This window comes from Telopea speciosissima, chromosome 7 (assembly GCF_018873765.1).
Source record: "Telopea speciosissima isolate NSW1024214 ecotype Mountain lineage chromosome 7, Tspe_v1, whole genome shotgun sequence".
NCBI lineage: Eukaryota > Viridiplantae > Streptophyta > Magnoliopsida > Proteales > Proteaceae > Telopea > Telopea speciosissima.
The window spans coordinates 51540842-51559722 of NC_057922.1; the positions used below are offsets into that span (position 1 = coordinate 51540842).

The 18881-nt window shown below is 37.9% G+C and overlaps 1 protein-coding gene across 2 annotated transcripts; it reads left to right on the plus strand.

Moving 5' to 3' along the window:
• Positions 1-1784: 1784 nt before the first annotated feature.
• On the plus strand, positions 1785-15584 carry LOC122669545. Of its 2 annotated transcripts, XM_043866322.1 has the most exons (6): positions 1785-1920; positions 5597-5911; positions 7070-7271; positions 14817-15045; positions 15238-15407; positions 15440-15584. In XM_043866322.1, the coding sequence occupies exons 1-6, from the start codon at positions 1828-1830 to the stop codon at positions 15448-15450; spliced, it is 1020 nt and encodes a 339-aa protein (XP_043722257.1). In that variant the 5' UTR covers positions 1785-1827; the 3' UTR covers positions 15451-15584. The 2 variants fall into 2 exon arrangements, with proteins under 2 accessions (XP_043722257.1, XP_043722255.1); XM_043866320.1 differs by having other exon boundaries at positions 15238-15584.
• The last annotated feature ends 3297 nt before the right edge of the window (positions 15585-18881 follow it).

Below are 18881 nucleotides of genomic sequence, written 5' to 3' on the forward strand. Positions count from 1 at the left end.
AATCATTCATCATATAAAAAAATAATAATAATAAAATAAAATAAAATAGACTCCCCATGACTTTACCCTGCAATCCACTTACTCATTACCAAAACTTTTAAGCATAAAACCATATTAACATGGCACATTACTACTCAATCTATCTACACGTGCAAAAGAGTGAAGAGAAAGAAAAGGAACAGAAAAGAAAGGAAACTAATAAGAAAGGACGGTAACTTCCTTCGCTCATGGAGGAGGAATCCTCTCACTGCTTGTGATTTGACCTTGTGAATGGATTCTTGTGCCATGATAAATTTCAGAATCGTTATCCTCTCTTGTAACTGCACGGTGCAGTACTACATCGTGCGGTACAGCAAAAATCATGTGGCACAATGGGCCCCACATGGTGCACATGGCTTCTGTAGTCACCGCACGATGCAGTACTGCACCGTGCAGTAACTGTATAGGATAAAAATTAATAAATTCCAACCCTTCTTTTAATCCAATCTGATGGGACTGGTGATAGTGGTGAGGGGATCCCTCTTTCCATGCGGATGAATACAAGAAGGTATAATACGAAGGGAGATAGTTCTTTGAGCAAGCAACATCTAGGTAGAGGAACGATGCAACACTTTCATACATAGGTGGTAGAGAGGTCATTTCGTGTGAAGAGAGAGAGAGAGAGAGAGAGAGAGAGAGAGAGTACCCTCCACGATCGGCTCATACGATCTTTTCCCCAATTATAAATAGAGAAGAAGGTTTCGTAGACCGACAATGTGCAGGACACTTTAGCACGCCAACACACAAAATGTTGTAGTCTCCCCACTCACTCTCTCTAAAAACCCTTATTGGGAAGTTTGAAAGAGAGAACCTTCCTTTGTCGGAATTAGTACACAGGTGTTGGAGGGAACCCTCTCCCTAAGAAATAGGACAATAGTTTGTAGGTGGATAGTGCAAATAAGGTGATATGTGGCTTGAAGCAATAGACCATGAAAATAGAATAAAGTTTGCATCCTCCACACACATATCACCCAAAATGCCCTATCATGGCCAGTAGGGGTGTCAAATTCCAATCCAAACTGGCTAGATTGATTGAAATTATCGGTTCAATCCAAATCGAGCCCTTACCAATTTGATTTGGCTTTATGAAACTAGTAGAAAAGCAAGACCGAATTACACTGATCGAACCGAAGTCGATAAAACCCGGATTGAAACAAACAAAAATTGAAAATAATAAAAAAGCATTACTAGTTTATAAATATATGAGAAACCAAAACCAAATCAATAGCAACCCAATAATGACCCGATAAAAGTCCATTATGTCATCCTGATAATAAACCAATCCAAACCAGGACTAGAACTGGTTCGAACCCATCAGTTGACACCCTAATTTGTCGGGTAGACCAACAATCCCTTGTCCAAATAATATGAAATTAAGGCTATGTTTGGATGTCAAGAAAAGAAAAAAATTATTATTATTTTTTAAATTTAAGGAGAGACATAGAGATATAATTCAATCATTGCGTCTTTATCTTATCATTAATTGTTTTTTTCTTTTCTTGTATCCAAACATAGCCTAAAGAGTGAAGAGAGACAGATGGCAAAATAAATGATACAGAGAAGTAAAAAACAAACAAAAATAGAAGAAAAAAACGGTTTTATGGGCTGAAAGGACGGGAATGTTGGTGCTCAGGGTGTGAGCTCTCTATACTCTCTTTACCTATAGGGGGAATTGGCGAAAGGGTTTTAAAGAAAGACAGGTCTTTTTTAGGTTTTAGCTTTTTAGGACACAGAGAAAAGAGAGAGAGAGAGAGAGAGAGAGAGAGAGAGAGAGAGAGAGAGCGAGCGATGACGAAATCGGGCGCAGAAAAAAAAAGGGCCCGACGAGTTGCAGCGGTCCAAAACGGCCCTAGAGATTCCAACACCGGTACTCCTCCCAGGGTTTGTCTCTATCTCTCACTCTCATTCGATCTAACGATCTAAGGTTTACGTTGTGATTTCACATGGAAGCAATCGCAATCTAACTCTACATTTCGATTGCCAATGGAATGCATACTGGTTTTGAATCGTTTCCTTAAGAGGCCTTAATGATCTTTCTTCGCTATGGAGTTTGGTTTCTGCGATAGAATTTTAAATGTAGAGGGTAGATAGGGAAGACGCCATGTTTAATTGCATGCTATTTGAAATTAGTCTAATTGTTTTTCAAAAGAGATTTTTGAAATGAAATGCACAAATTACTGAACTCTTCAATTACGATTCTTTGAGTTCATGTTTTGTATCACCGAATTGGTAGTTTTGTTTCTTGTCATATTTGACGTCCTCATCCTCGGGTGATTTCTGCAAAAATGTCTGATGAATTATGCAAGAGAAAGCAGCCATTGTGTGTATTTTTTTTTTTGTTTCTGTTTAATACAAGAGGAGTGTGTGCTTGGTAGTTGGCTCATGACAAAAGGAGTTGCATTAATGTAAGGAAGTAAGAGCTTAACTAATGCAGAATAATGGGTTTCCTTTGAACAGAAACATTGTTGAGAGGGCAATCTTGAAAGAATTTTTTTTTGGGTCTAAAGTTTTCCAAAATTTTGATTTGAGTTTGGTCTTTTGAGATTTTTGTGCTAGTAGTGCTAGAATCTTTTCAAGACAAACAATAAGAAATTGAGAGCCAATGATGTAGGGCAGCAAGTCCATCGAATTGTGCTATAAGGAAGCATTAGGTTTGCCTTTTTTTCATCGGCTATTGTTCCTGAGATATCAAGGAAAAAGGTTCTTCACTCAGAAAAGCCCACATTTGTTTCTACCAATATTGGTATCGGGAATTGCATCCTTTCGAGAAGCTGATGCCTGTGAGCTGGTTTTCTCAGTCTGTGTCATGGTTATCCTCTCCTTAATATTTGGTTCTCTGCCTGTTGCCTGCCTATTTTGAATTGATTATGCCTTTGAATTTAAATGTCGATTGTATTGGGCCTATTGGCATAAACTACCAGTTCAAAACCCTTGGCCATAATCTAGGGAACAACTTAATTGAGGTTATTTGAACATGAAGAACATGCATTAGACTCCCTCAGTCCCCCGAAGACTGTCTGTTTTGGAGTTTTTCTATTTCCAATATCTTTATCCATTGCAATATCAAACGCTTTAAAATTAGCTTACTTGACTATGCTATCCTTAGCATGTTTATGCATTAAAAGAGGGGGAAAAGAGGATGGTCTCATTAAAGGGAAAGCAGAAGGAGAATATAACACAGTGGTAGTAAATTTATGAAGTGTAACTTTGAAGATTATGAAAAAATGTCTAGATAATTAACACAATACGAAAAATCTCCTAAAAGTGAGATTTGTCATGCTTGAAAATATTTGTAGGAAAGAGGGAGATCTAGAATCTTTTTCTTTTTTGAAATTTTAAAAGATAAGGAACAAGTCTGAGAATTATGTTTCTATCCACACTTTATTCCTATGAATGGGCCCATTTTCAATAAAAAAAAAGCAGAAAAACCATGACCTGCGCCTTGCAAGAGCCAGTTCATAATTATAACCTCTGAATTAGAAGACCGCAAGATGACCTATTCATGGCCTCTTCCTCTTTGGTTTTCCATTTTTGAGTATCGAGTATCTTGTGTATTTTACTTTTGGGAAAAAAATCCCTGCCAGGCTGCGTGCAGCCTGCGTCCAGACATAGGACCCCCCCCCTTGAAATTAAAAAATACCATCCCCGTTTATGCCCCTGTGCGTACTCTCATTGGACCCCATGCTTGTGCAGGGGCCACAAAGCCTGGCAGCGATCTTCTGTCCTTTACTTTTTTTTCCCCTTTGTTGTTCTTGAAGCATTTCACTTAGTTATTCTGGTGTTAAGATTCATTTCCCTTAATATTTAATAAATGTATGGGAAGAAGGGTGACAATCTAAATAGAATATACGAAGAATGATGGGGAAAATCAAAGTTTGGTTTTTCTTGGGGGCTGGGGGTGCTACATGTACAGAATATGGATGGTAAACGTGAAAATACTTAAAGAGGTTATGTGAATAGATTTTGGATCAGGCTACTCAGTTGCTCAACACATGTCATGTTTTGAAGTGGGAGAGCTTCTATGGACAAAACTCATATTTTCTTGAAATATTTCTTTGACCAAGAATCTAAGAGCCATTTTTTAGTGAAGCCTGAAGGGATTGGTTGATTTAGGTGTTCATGTATCAGCAAAGGAGTCTTGTTGTATAAAAGATGCCACCCTCTCATATGAAGAAATCTTTTCGTTTCAAAAGGGAGAGATTTCTCTTATGAATTATGATATGGAGAAGAAAGTAGGGAAAACAGGGACACTTTGAAAACTTCACATTTGTTTGTGATCTCAGGAGGAGCACCTGCAAATTTGGATTATGAAAAACATTATGACATTCCTAGCTTCCAGAAGGTGGAAAACTTAGAGAGGCTAGGCCTCTGAGGTTTTACCCTTCCACTTATCTTTTCTATGGTTTCATGATTTTATTTCACACGACAGTTTCACTAATATGAATGGTCTTGCTTGATATTTTCCTGTTATGGTACTTGCACTTGAATTTTTATGTGATATTTGGTCCGAAGGTTCTGTGGTTGTATGATGGTGAAGCATGTGCTGTATTTGGCATGGCTTTTTATGCAATATCGGTTCCAAATAGAAGAACTTTAACTGAATAGCAGAACCAGGATCACCAAAATAGAGGGAACAAAACAGTTCAAGAGAAAATTGATAACTTGTAGCAATGTGATCAGATACGGTTTCTTTTCTAGTCGAGAGCTCAACTGAACCAGTAGAGCTCTAGTTTGGACTGCACTGAGAAGTCCTAGTTTACTAGGAAAACAGAGAAGTGTACCTAGATCTGATATTTCAACAGTTCAACCTCAGCAGATTGAATCAGAAACCAACAGAATAGATAATCAGAAACTTATTATCTAAATGTTAAGACAAATTTGAGCACTATTCTGGTAGCTGTGATCACAACAAGCTAGCAGGAAGTTTGACAGAAAACAGGGGTGCCACAGGTGTTCGAAAGTTAGAATAAAGTGACCTATTATTTAAGGATGGGAAGATAATAGAATAGAAAATATAACATGCCAGGAATCCTCCTGAAACCCCCTGGAATCCACTCAGAGCAAGTACTGAATCTACAGTGCTTAGTATAGAAAATTCTTAATTTTATTAATCTTGGGTAGGCTTATACCTGTACATCTGTTTGTAATATTGCATTGAACTGAACCCATGACTGAGTTGGACTGACAAACCTTTTCCAAAGTCATAGAAAAACCAATACCAAAACAAAACCTGAGCTTACTTTGCTATCACCCATCTAAGAGTATATCAACTAGGACCGTACTGAACTGACTAAAAAATCATAGCGGAAAACACTAACTCAAATTCAGTCATGGCTATAGGACAATAAAAAATAACTAATTCACTATCTGACCAGTGATTGAACTCCTAACAGCACAATAAAACACCATCGATAAGACTGAAATCAGGTCCCTGTCTTGTTCTTTGATACAGCATCAGTTTTATGTTCTTGGCAATTGGCATAACAATTTTCTCAATTTTTTTTTTATTATTTAAATTCTTCTCCTTTCTGATTTCTTCATGATGTTCTTGTTTCAGAAGCAAGCTGCTGCGAAGGATGTATTTCAGTTGTTTGCTGAGAAGGTGAGGGACCATAAGGATCTAGAATCTAGATGGGCCGTTTTACAGGAAACGCGAGTGGAGTATTTCAGAGGAAAGGGTTTTGTTAGCTTCTTGAAAAACCATCCAGAGCTAAGAGAAGTACTGGAATCTGATAGTAATTTGGATATGGAAGATATTGCCAATGTTCTTCTGAGGAAGAATCTTTTAGTGAGATGTGATCGTGTCGTGAAAACTGTACGGCCTGGGAAGAGGAAGTTATCTACCTGGCCTGCTCATTTAGAGTTATTCCCTGTATGTTCTCTTTTTTATACTGCAGCCTTTGTTTAAGTTATTCTTCCTCCAAATAGCATCTGGACCTCTGGAGGTCCTGATGTTACTGATTCAGCCTCCTTGTTGGATTTTCCTAGAGGGGCTTAGTTCAGTTCTGCCTTATGTTGCTTATAAACAGATAGGAAGTGTGTAATATTTTGACCTATTTTTACCCAAGTGATAGGTTGATTTTTTCTTTAAGTTCATAACTTGATGAATTTTTTCTTCTTAACATATTTATCACAAGGCGTATGTGTTTTGCTTGTTTTAGCGACTTCAAAGAGACTTAACTATTGCATCATTCCAAATGAAATCATGCTCTTCTCTGAACAAATTGTATGATTTGTTTTTTGATCCTTAATATTTTGAGGTCATGATGATATCGGAACTTCTCTGACATTTTTTTTTCCCATTTCCAATCTAAGTGGACAGCATCAAGGGCAATAGACTACTTCTTTTTTTTTGGGGGGGGGGGGACATGGTATTCATTTGAGGGCTGCATGTATTTTACTGATTCATGCTCTTCCCTTGTCTTCTTGCCTTCGGCCACATGGAAGAAAAAATAGTCATCTTTCTTTGACCTTGCCATCCCTATTGGAAAATTTGGAAACATGCCTCTATTAGATATACAAAAATATGGTCAGGCTTTCCATTTTACCAATGGATACTGGGTTGCAGACTTGCATGGGAGAGGTTAGGGTTGCAATGCATGTGAATTCAGATCACTGCTTGAGTGGCCATGTGAAAAAGAAAAAGGAAAACAAAAATGTGCAGGCTCCCATTGCTGCAGTCTCTGTGTTGTAAACTCTTGCCTTTACATGGGTACAAACTAATGAAATAAGATTGTGATGATAATAATTATAGTAAGTGGTTTTCAGCTTAATTCGATTCAATAACTTCATATTCTCCCTAAATTGTATGCAATACATGCCAAGGTTTCAGATTGAGTTATTGCTAGCATAGTCGATGATGTGCCTCTTTCTGTGTTAGACTGTCTGATAAATTCCTCATTTCTGTAGCAGATTGAAAGTGCCTTTTTCTTTCTTTTTTTTGGGATGGGGGGTCGGGGGGGGGGGGGGAGTGGTTGGGTGTGTGTGTGGATCAAATTTTAATTTGTAACTTGTTTTCTTGTTTATGCAGGATCAAGTTTTCTCCGATAATGATGCTTTCTTTGCATGGACATTTGTGAAACGACGGCCTCTGTGGCAGACAATTCTCTCCTTTCTGTGGCCTGTTTTGACATTAGCAATTTGCTTGTTTCCTGTATTTCCTCATCGGTGCAAGATTATAGTACTCTACACCTGCGCTGGGGCTCTTCTACTTATATTCACCTTGCTCTTTTGTAAGTTTTGGAGTATCCAGAAATTTCCCTAAAATTGTTGTTGACTTTGTTTTTATAGCTCATAACCTTGAGAACTTTCTGCCATCTTACCTAGGTACTTGTATGACTTATGATAGGATCAAAACAGTATTAAAAGGATGATCAAACAGCATTGGAATCAAGTAATAACAGTAAAATATCAAGCTGAAACAATAAACAAGTTTTAACTGAAAATAGGAATCCGATCTGAGAATTCCAGCAAATCATATAATGATAAGACTATCATAACAGCAGCAAGATCAGATTTTGCAACCTGCACTAAGATGTAAATAATGAGAAACAGAAATTTCTAGAAACTAGAAAATGAAGAATAACTGAACAGAAAACCAGTAATTACTAACCTGAATCCCTGATAGATAGACTAGATGCAAGGTTTGAGATTTCAGATTTCGACCATATTTAGGGTTTCGATAGAAATTCGACTGAAACTCTGCATGTTTCATCTGGCCATTGGGTTGTCAAATGACCATATTTTGGCCTGAAACTTCAGGAAATCCTAATTAAGCATTTCTAAACATATTGAAACCTTTGGATTGTAAGAAAACACACCCAAAATGGTAGTATGATTTTGTACCCTAGGTTGGTAGTGTATGCCATACCCAACTGTATACTTTCTCAAGTATAGCCTATTCTACATATAATTTAGTATTGGAACACATAAAATTCTATGAAAACAACCAAGATATCCATTAGGAATGAGAAAAAAAACCCCATGTAATATTGCACAATGTCTACAAGTGTACAAGTGTACAACCAAGGTTAAAGCACCCCTATGTACCGTTCCTCCAACTCTTTGTCAGTACCACAGAGAGTTCTGGGAAGGCATGAAACTTTTGGGGAAAAGGGTATTACCTCTAAGTTGAATGTTACACAAATTTTGCTCAAATGCAGCAAATCTTCACCATAGATGCATTGTAATTGACACACATCAAAACAGTGTTTTGTACCGAAACCAGTGTTTAAACCGAAAATTTGGTCGAAACCCTGCATTCCTACTAAGTTGCAACTAGTTACATTTTGCCCTTCATTGAAACCGAAATATGTCATGAAATCTTGGTGGTTTCGACCGAGTTCGAACTATAACTTTAAGAAGGCAAGCATAGAAGAAAAGATATGAACCAAGCATCCCACCTGGAACTAGGGCTAACATCCCATTGCCAATTGAGTGCATGTTCACCAACTCCGAATTTTTGCTGATTGAGTGCATTTTCACCAACACCAAATTTGCCAATTGAGTGCATTTTTATCACATAAAATTTGCCGATTGAATTCATTTTCATGAACCCCAAATTTTCTGATTGAGAATAGAGCATTCTGAATCGCACAAAACGTAGAGGCAGCAAAAGCCGATAGTATTCAATCAGCAAAATCATATGGAGTTTTTTATAGAGAAACTAATAGTGTTCTTGAAATAGGAAACAAAGAAATAGGAAACTCTATCCATATTAGGAATAGATGTCCGTTATAACTAAAACTCTATCTTAACTAGTTATAATAGGTGTCCCACATAATTGAAACTCTATGCAAAGTAGGAATATGAGTTGTATTAAGGAAATATTGTATCCTATCCCTTAACAACAAAGGAAATAACAATTATTTGATGAAATATTATATCTCAAACTAACCTAATAAAGTAAATCGCATATTCCTACGTCCTACACATATTTTAGGTCTATTAAAAGGAGCCTATTACAACGAAAATCCACTGGACTAAAGCCCAACCTAATTTAAGGCTTCTTTCCATTAAAATAAACCCAATTGTTGTTTTTTATGAATCAATTCTCTCCGGTTTGAAAAAACTCGACTTTGAGTTTTGTAGAGTTGAGGAATCAACTTCGTGTGATGTACATCCAGCTTCGGTCTATAATAATACTCTGGAAGCCAATAGTAGTTAGGAATGTAATCTTCATGTCGTGGAGCTTTCGTTTCGACAAAACAAGGCGGTAAGACAATTCTATCGCTTCAATAACAACACAATGAATCTTGATAGTTTCTTGTGGAATGTTCTTGACTTTGTTCTCGCTTTTTGCCTCATCTTCCACCACTACTTCAACATTGTTCTGTTTGACCTCTTCTACCGTCTTTCACGGTAGCCTCTAGGAAAGAAAGTCTTCCACCTTGCGAAGGGTTTGATCTACAGTCAGTGGGGAAGCTAGATCTTCCTTTGTCTATTCAGTCAAAGGAATTTCTCCTCGATCTAAGTTTCCTTTTTTCCTTTTTTTTTTTACTGGTACTCTCTTATCTTCCTTTGGAGGTGCAAATTTGAGATCAGCTTGTGCTTTAAAATAATTGTTATCAGACTTCCAACACTCTTGAACTTGCAAATTGAATTTTATAGATGGTTACTTAAAGTTATCTTCAGCATTAAAGGCCTTTTGGTAGTAATCTTGTTGAAGAGAGAGCTTCTTTTGGATATTTTCTGTTAGATATGTGTGCTTCAACTCGTCTTTCATCTCTGCCAGTGCGGTAATTACTATACCACGTACCCTTATCGTGTTCTCGTGATTTCTCCCCCCCCCCCCCACCACTTTCTTGCTGGTCCTATCAGCATAGCTCGTGTAAGCCTCATTTTCATGTCCTCTGTCAGAGTAAACCGGTCAAAGTAGTCATCCAGACAAGCAAGCCAGTTGTAGAATACGTAGGGATTGAGTTTCCTGTAGTACTTTTCAATTCAAGCTTTACCTTCTGGGTATCATCATTATTCCTATTATTCAAGCCATTCTCAAATATCGTATGCAAGGTATCCTCAAAAGACGGCTGGTTCGTAGGAACTCTATGTGTTCCTCTCTGAACTCTCTCATGGTATTATTGGCATTTTAATTTGTTGCCAATTCTTCCTCTGTTTTTGGGTTTCCAAGAATATCAGGCAAATGGGATGGATTAGAACCATCATGTTGTTGTTCTATGGCAGCAAAGTCTTTCAGATATCTGTTTAAAGAGCAGATTGAAGCATAGTTGTCACAGCGGCAAGGCGATCCAAGGTGGTGGCGGAGGCAAAAAAAAACACCAAGGCAACACCAAAAATGCACCTAGGCGACCAAGGTGCCCTTCCAGGAAAGGACGCCTAGGCAACACCTTGACAACTCTGGATTCAAGAAAATGTTATTAACTTGAAATCATAAACTTAGAAGGGTGCAAAACTCTGGTCAGAGATCTGATTTATGGAGGGAAACAACTTTCCAAAGTTTGGCTCAGATCCAATGGTCTGATCTGAAGTTATGATAATACTCTATTAGGGATAGGATAATAAAATAGGGTTCCGGAACAGAATATCGACCTTAGCTTTTGAAAAAGTTTAACTGAAAATAGGAATCAGATCAGATAATTCCAGCAAGTCATATAACGGAGGACTCTATCATAACAGCAGCAAGATCAGATTTTTCAACTGTAGGATGGTTTAGAGCGAAGTACGATGACCAAATCTAAAGTTTGATTTAAAAAACTGCGATATAAACACTAAGAGACGGAAATTTCCAGCAACTAGAACATGAAGAATAACTGAACAGAAAATCAGAAATTACTAACTTGAATCAGTGATAGATAGACTAGAAGAATGGAGAAATAGAAGAAAGATATGAACCAAACATCTCACCCCCAGAACTAGGTTAACATCTCATTGGCCAACCTTAGCATTTCACCAAGGGTTGTTGTTGCATCCCACAATAGAGCATATTCTAAATCCCACAAAACATGGAGGCAACAAAGCCTATTTTATTCAATAGAAAAAATCATATGGAGCTTTATTTCTTTTACATCAATATATAGAAAGTAAAAGTGAAAGTGAAGTGTATTTGAAATAGAAAACTCCGTCCATAATAGGAATAGATGTCCCTTATAACTAATACTATCTTAACTAATTAGGTATCCTATCTTTCCATTAAAATAAGTCCAATTCTATGTTTTATCTACATCAGAAACCTTTTCCTTTTGATCTTGTTTTGCTTCTGAATTTGTTCCACTTCTGAAAATTTGCAAGAGAATTTTTCATTGAAAATTTGCAATGTGATCTGAAATTAGATAGAACATCAGAGTTGATGAGGATAATTTTTCCATGTTAAGTTTAGAACCAAAAACAGTGAGCTGAATATGATTTGTGTTTTGCAAAAGTGATGCATTTCGACAGAAAAGCTTAGTTGACTTTTTTTTGGTGGGGGAGGGGGGGGAGAGAGGTAGAATAGAAAGGAGGCTTAATTGAGTTGAGTTATGCATATTGGTGGACATATCTTGCTTGGTGATGTGGTTAGACTGGGTACTGTGTGTTGCTTGACACATTACATTTAATTTGCTTGCTGGGTCTATTATTGTAGGGATGTAGTTTCTTACACAGCTCTTGTAGGAGGCCTTCCTATATGGTCCTATTATCTTCCGCGTGACAGATTATGTGGTGCCCGAAAATTTTTGGGAGATAGGGTTCAGTGTCCCCTGTTTGAATGTCAAGTTTTTAGCCAAACAGTATTGGCCACATGGGAAAATAAGGACTTAAAACTTGGATTCAGCATCTCCTGCGATTCTGCTAAGCAGGGGGTAAGGTTTGCCCCTCCCAGACCCTGCAGTAGCAGGGGCCTCGTGCATTGGGACATAATTGAAGACAAATGGACGAATGGAAATGCAGGGTAGATGCCATAATGGAAAGGTTTACAACTGAATTTGGCTCTGAAATTTGATACATGGGAAATCCAAGTATGGCCCCTATCTATCTCTACACTGACTAGTCAGAGTTGCCACATCACCCTTCCAATTGGCACAAAGAACCTTTAGTCCTTTTTTCAAGGTTATATATATATATAATTTTTTTTTTTTTGTGGGGGTGGGGGGGTGGGGTTATAGGTTGGATTTCTGTTAGCTTTAGAACTTTGAAAGTTCATCTAAACATAAATGTAATCATAGGGGAGGGTTATATTTGTGAATTCTTTCCCTTTGAATAGCTATTTTGGCTATCACATTTGGCCCTGTACTGCTCTATTTTCTTTGTTAGAAATAAAGAAATTGTGATGGCTTAACACATAAAGTAAGGAGAGGGCGGGCATTGGTGCAACGGTAAGGTTGCTCCATTGTGACCAAGTGGTCACAGGTTTGAGTCTGGAAACAGCCTCTCTGTGAAAACAGGGGTAAGGCTGCGTATACTGGGTACGCCCTTTTTAACACAAAGTAAGGAATGACCATATTAGAGCTGAGTTGGGGGGTAACCCTGATACATGATAAGCTACGAGAAAGTTGTTTTAGGTGACACGGTCATGTTCAACGGAGGCCTTGGGATGCTCCAGTCTGGAGGAGTGATTTGATTCAGATGGAAGGATCTAAAAGAGCCAGGGGCAGGCCTAAATTAACCATAGGAGAAGTGAGGAAAGACATGCATAGCTTAGGCCTGGTTTCATGTATGTCTTCGAATAGCTCTGATTGGAGAGCAAGGATCCATGATGCCAACCCTGTTTAGTTTGGATAAGGCTATGTTTTTTATTTTTGGGTAGAGGACAAGGCTATGGTTTTTTTTTTTTTGGGTAGAGGATAAGGCTATGTTGTTGTTGATAGCTTAACTTATATCGGTGATTGACTTATTGGATTTCTTCTTCAAATTAATTGTAAGGAGTGGTTAGGGAAGTAGATTCACGTATGACCTCAAGTAGTTCAGATAAGGTTTACTTGAATTGAGCTTCTATATTATAGGTACTACATACTACTTGATATTGTGCTTAAATATATTTCCTACTGTTTTTTAAGATCAGTGGAGGTTAGACCCAATGGGTTTGACAACTTTTAATATTATAAGAATAATTTATAAAAGCAAACAAAGAAGGTCAGGAACTTTGTTTTTCTACTTACTATATGTACAGAAGTATTTGAAAAAACCCACCTAATAAGGACAAACTTTTGGAACCGTGCCACTAGACTCTTCATGGATGCACAATCAGGTCAGACATGTTTCTCATAGAGTATGCTTTTTTTTAAATAGCTTGAGATTTGTGTGAAGGATGGAATTGTTCTTTTCTGCAAGAGTGATCAGCTTTTCTAAAGAGGTCTATGTTAAACCCTTGGACTCCAGGAAGTCGACAATTTTGACTTTACAAAACCCAATGACCCCCTTTTTTGGCCTCCGATGATAATGTTTGCAAATAGTTAAAACTGCTCTAATGTGCCATATTCTATGAAAAAACAAATAATTGTTTTTAACTGTTGATTTTCTTGTCGGAGATCTGTACAAATCTTTTTTCTTAACCTATTTTTTTCACTGGCCTCGAGCAATCCTGATCTGGATCGGGCAATCCAGACAAGGATTGATCCTTAAAACCCTGGATTGAGGTGATGAGGAAAATGTTTTTTGACATGCTTTAATGTAAACTATGGCTTTAGATAGGATTGACTGGTTCCATGATCAGACCTCTGATCCTTCCTGTGTAGAGGGCATGTTCCAATATCAGGTAGTATTAATACCCGAATTTGCTTAATTCTTTTCATTCTGCTAGATCCGTGAATTTTTACATATACCAGGCTTTGTATATACTCTGGGGAGAAGTAGAGTAGGCTTAAATCATGGGTTATAAGAGAATGATTTGTCTTCTATTTTATATCTTTAATTCTAGTTATAAACTCAAATTAGTCGAGTGTTCCCTTTAATGATTTGGTGTCAGTGTAAGACTGGAAAATGCTATGGTACAGCTGGGAAGGTTTGAGGGATCAGGATCCAGGATGAAATCTGGATTGGCCAATCCACAACCTTTAAGGTCGTTGAAGGATCACTGACCCTTGCTGAAACTAACTGTTCTGATCCGATCCAGCTGATAAATGGATCCACTGATCCTTGAAACTGGACAGAACCACAGGTAACATGAATAATTATGCATGATATACAAGGAGCTCATAAAAGAACATCCAAGAAATTGCAATGGATTACCACCAATGACAAATCCTGGAACTTGCTTGTCCTTCATCCAACCTACATCCAATCTATCTATAGTGGATAAGTTGCAATACATTGCTATCCCTTCAGATATTGTGAATCAAACTTGAGCCTATAGACAAGTACAGGAATTCAGCCCCTCCCAAAGTGTATAAACACAATCATTTTTTGTTTCTAAGCTTCTCTAGGGCTCTAGCGTAGAACTTCAAGAAGTCAACAAAGAAGATCTGTCATTCCGAGAGAACTTATGCATCATCTGGTTAAACAAAAGCTACTTTAGAGAAAATTGCCTCCTTTTTTATTGCCTACTTTGTATGAACCTGCTAAAGTCAATAACCTGGATCTTGTTGGCCACTGGTGAATTTGTTTTCTCAGGTTGTGTTGTTTCCTACTCTCCTAATTGTTCTCCTCAGAAGAAATTTCTTGTTCTATTTCATTACCTTCTTATTTTCGGAGTAATTTAAATCTGTAGTTGCATTTGCTTTCTTATCTTTAGTTTGCGGTATATGGAAACTTTGTTCAATTTTTGTTTTGGGGTGTTGGGGTGGAGAAGATTTTAATATGCTCGATTGATTTGTTTCTGTTTCTTATGATCTTTCTGTCATATACAGTTAGATCGTTAATCTTTGGCACATTGTGGATCATTCTTGGAAAACGTGTCTGGTTTTTCCCAAATATCCTTGCAGAAGAAGCAACATTGCAAGAATTATTCCGGTTTTGGCCAAAGAAGGATGAAGAGGAAAAGCCTAAGTGGACTGCAAGGCTATTTTATGCAGTAGTGGGAGTGCTGGTCATATTACTGCTTAGGCATCATGCTCCTGATGAGGCTGCCAGAGCCAGGTCAGTCCCTATCTTCTGAAAGATCCATGTTTAAGGCACTTGTGCCTTACTTTCAGGACAATTTGTTTTTGTTTCCCCAAAAAAGAGAAGAAAACAAAGAGTCCCAAATGGTCTTCAAGGAATTAATCAATGCCTGTATAAAAGGACCAAAATGTATTTGTGGCTCACTTACCAACTTTACTACTTTTGCAGGTACCAAAAGCGGGTCTCTAATATAATTGATGATGTGTTGGAGTGGTCTCCAAGACTGGCTTTGTCAGGAATGATGGAGAAGCAGCAGACTGTGGTTAATGAAACAGAGACCAACCACTCAACAGAAGGGGGGACTACTAGTTCATACCAACATGAAGGTGAAGAAATTATTCAGAGTGAAGAAGATGAGCATGTAGAAATTATTCAGAGTGAAGAAGATGAGCATGTATAATCCCCCAAGCCCTCAGATACAGAGTGTTTCAACATAAAATTATTGACAGTAGGTCTGTTTTCTGGCTGTAGAATTGTGTAATTGAATTATATATGAGCATTTAAGAGATTTGATTGATTGTTTTTCTTGATAAAGCAATTGATCTCAATCTGTTCTATTTTCTTTATTGGTTTAATCTTGCACTTTGCACCTGGTGGAATACAGAGACCATGATCATTCCTCAAATGTGCATGTTAGTAAGTGTCACAAGCACATGATTCATTTCTTGCTTCGCTACTGAACTTGCTAATCCCCTGTTGTTGAAATTTTGAGATTTTTTTTTTTTCACTTCAGTGAAAATCCCCCAGGTTGGATTGGGCCCAAATGTACGGGCAGAGTTGATTTATTGATGGGATATCAGTTGCCTACTCTAAGACTTTGCTTTTAAGCTGACCGATGACACATAAGGTATTTCACCACAAACAAGCATCCACTTCATGTCACCAATAGGAAACTTTTAAAGTGGATGGCAAGGAAAGGCTACCAAAAACGTTTTAAAATTTATGTCGAAAGCCAATCAACATGTTGTCCATTTCATCATTTAATCATCTTAAATAGGTCAAATCATCAAATTTTCACATGCAATATATTATCTTATAATTTATTTTCTACCTGATGGTCAAAATGTCAAATCATCTTGTCCATATGAGATTAATAGAGGAGAGAGTGGCATTGGTTCCACTTTGTTTTGTGACAAAAAATGATCATTGCGTGTGTGTTCAACCCAAAACCTTTAGGCATTAGATGGATATGATTCTAGATAATCGATGTGGGACTGTATCCTTGTATTTCCTAACATTTCGACACTCCCCCCCAATTGTAGCTTCAATATACTCGTGAATATATAATTAGGGGTTGTTTGTTTGATGAGGAGGATGGGATGGGAATGTTGTGGGACTAGATCCCACAGTGTAGTGGGCTGGGAAATAAGGATGGGATTTTTACTTTTTCTATCAACAATAACCAAAGTCTTTTGAAGTACCACATCACTACTTTCCCACCCCAATTCTCCCACCCCACCTTAGTCCCTATCAAATAAATGACCCCTTAAAGAAAAACAACAAATGAGTTTGGTTGTAATACCATGTAAGATTCCAATCCAAAAGACTACTCTGCTATCAACTTATGAAAGTCATTAAATGAAGTATCATAGACTTTACCCTAACATACAAAAATAAATAATAAAATACAGTTGATCCATAGCTTTTTTTCCCCTCATTGATGACATAAAAGAAAGGACCATCTGTCATTACGTAAAAATGAAAAAGAAAACATAGAAAACAAGACAAGGAATTAGGTAAAACCAAAACATGATTGGGAAATTGCAGGCTTAATCCTTTGATTTTGGTTGCTTATTAGTTACAGTTTGGTCAGACATTTTAGGTTCAATAAATAACGAAGAAAGGGATGGTAATGGAGTTGGAGTTTTAATATATTGTGTAAGCCTCAAGCCATTTGACCCTAATCCAGAAGTGGTGGGTGGGTCGATGGGTCGGGCCAAGTCTAACACTCTAACCCAGTTGACCTTGTGATTCTGATAGAGTTTCCTGTTTCTACGACCAAACAGATTATGACTATAGCGGCTCTCGAAGGAAGAATCCCTTTGGCTACATTTGGTTGCAAGGGAAATTAAATGGAAAAAAAGGGAAGGGAAAATTTTCAAACCTAAAAGAGAAATGTTTGTATTCATTACCCCATGTGATTGTCTATATATTACTTAAATTTCTTCCCATATTTAGTAATGATACATTTTACATATAAGGACTTTTTCTGTAGGAAGTGGACCAAAATTATAATGATGTTATTTTAAGGGAAATTTACACATACCACCCCTGAGGTTTGACGAAAGAATATTTTCACCCCCCAGTTTTAGAAAATTCTGTGTACCCCCCTGAGGTTTGCAAACAGTAACAAATAAGCCCATTCCGTCAGTTCATGACTAACACTGTTAAAAATTAGACTTGAACTGATGGAATTGCCCTTACAAGAAAAAAAAAAAAAAAAAACACCTGCAACTCATCTTCCCCAAAATCGATTGGGGAAGATGAGGTGCAGGTTTCGAAACCCTTTCAACCCTTAAGGAATTTAGGATACTACCTGCAATCCCTGTGTTTACATCTTCCTGTGATCGATTCCATCTTCTCCTCTCCCGTTTTTCTATCTTGTTATCATTTTCTCCAACTTTATCTCTGGGAGATCGATCGAAAGAAGGCATTTCGTTCCTTTTTATCTACTGTTGAGACCCATCCCCTTCCTAAGTCTGTGACAGAGGCATTATCTAATCCTGGCTGGAGGACAACTATGGAGGAAGAGTTATTGGCATTAAAGGTGAATGATACTTGGGATATTGTACCGCTGCCTCCAGGGAAAACAACCATCGGTTGTCAATAGGTATATGCAGTGAAGGTTAATCCTGATAGTTCTCTTGCTCACTTGAAGGCGAGGCTTGTAGCTAAGGGGTATGCACAGGTGTATGGTAAAGACTACTTAGATACCTTCTCCCCGGTGGCCAAACTTGCTTCTGTTTGTATTTTGATATCACTTGCAACCACATATCATTGGCCTTTATTCCAGCTTGATGTTAAGGATGCGTTCTTACATGGAACTCTACAGGAGGAGGTTTATATGGAGCAACCACCAGGGTTTGTTGCTCAGGGGGAGTCTGGAATGGTGTGTAAATTAAAAAAATCATTATATGGGTTGAAATAGTCTCCTCGTGCTTGGTTTGGCAGATTTACTGAGGTTGTTCTGGCCTTTGGCATGTCCAGGTGTGGGAGTGATCACTCATTCTGTTATAGACAGTCAGATGCAGGGAGGATTTTTCTGATTGTGTTTGTTGATGATATTATCATCACTGGTGATGATTCCGTTGGTATAATAGAGTTGAAGTCATACCTTCAATAGAAATTTCAGACCAAGGACTTGGGGAAGTTAAAATATTTTTTGGGAATTGAAGTAGCACAGTCTCGGAAAGGAGTTTTTCTATCACAGCGAAAGTATGTGTTGGACTTACTTACTGAGACAGGTATGCTTGGATCTAAGCCGGTTGACACACCCATGGACCAGAATGTGAAACTTGTGGCCGAAGGGGGAGATGCCCTTGATGATCCTGAGAAATATAGAAGATTGGTGGGTAAGTTGAATTACTTAACACTTACTCGACCTGACATTGCTTTTCCAGTGAGTGTGGTCAGTCAGTTTCTTTCCTCTCCTCGGACATCTCATTGGGATGCAGTTGTACGCATCCTAAGGTATCTCAAAAAGGCTCCAGGTAGAGGAATTGTGTATCAAGATCATGGACATAGTAGAGTTGAAGGGTTTTCGGGATGCTGATTGGGCAGGATCTCCAACTGACAAGAGGTCGACTACTGGG

Excerpts from the sequence above, each read along its gene's own strand:
- LOC122669545 (XM_043866320.1), top strand. The coding sequence starts at position 1,828 with ATGACGAAATCGGGCGCAGAAAAAAAAAGGGCCCGACGAGTTGCAGCG. Across the intron at positions 1,921-5,596 it reads ACACCGGTACTCCTCCCAGG|AAGCAAGCTGCTGCGAAGGA; the intron begins GTTTGTCTCTAT and ends TTCTTGTTTCAG. Across the intron at positions 5,912-7,069 it reads CTCATTTAGAGTTATTCCCT|GATCAAGTTTTCTCCGATAA; the intron begins GTATGTTCTCTT and ends TTGTTTATGCAG.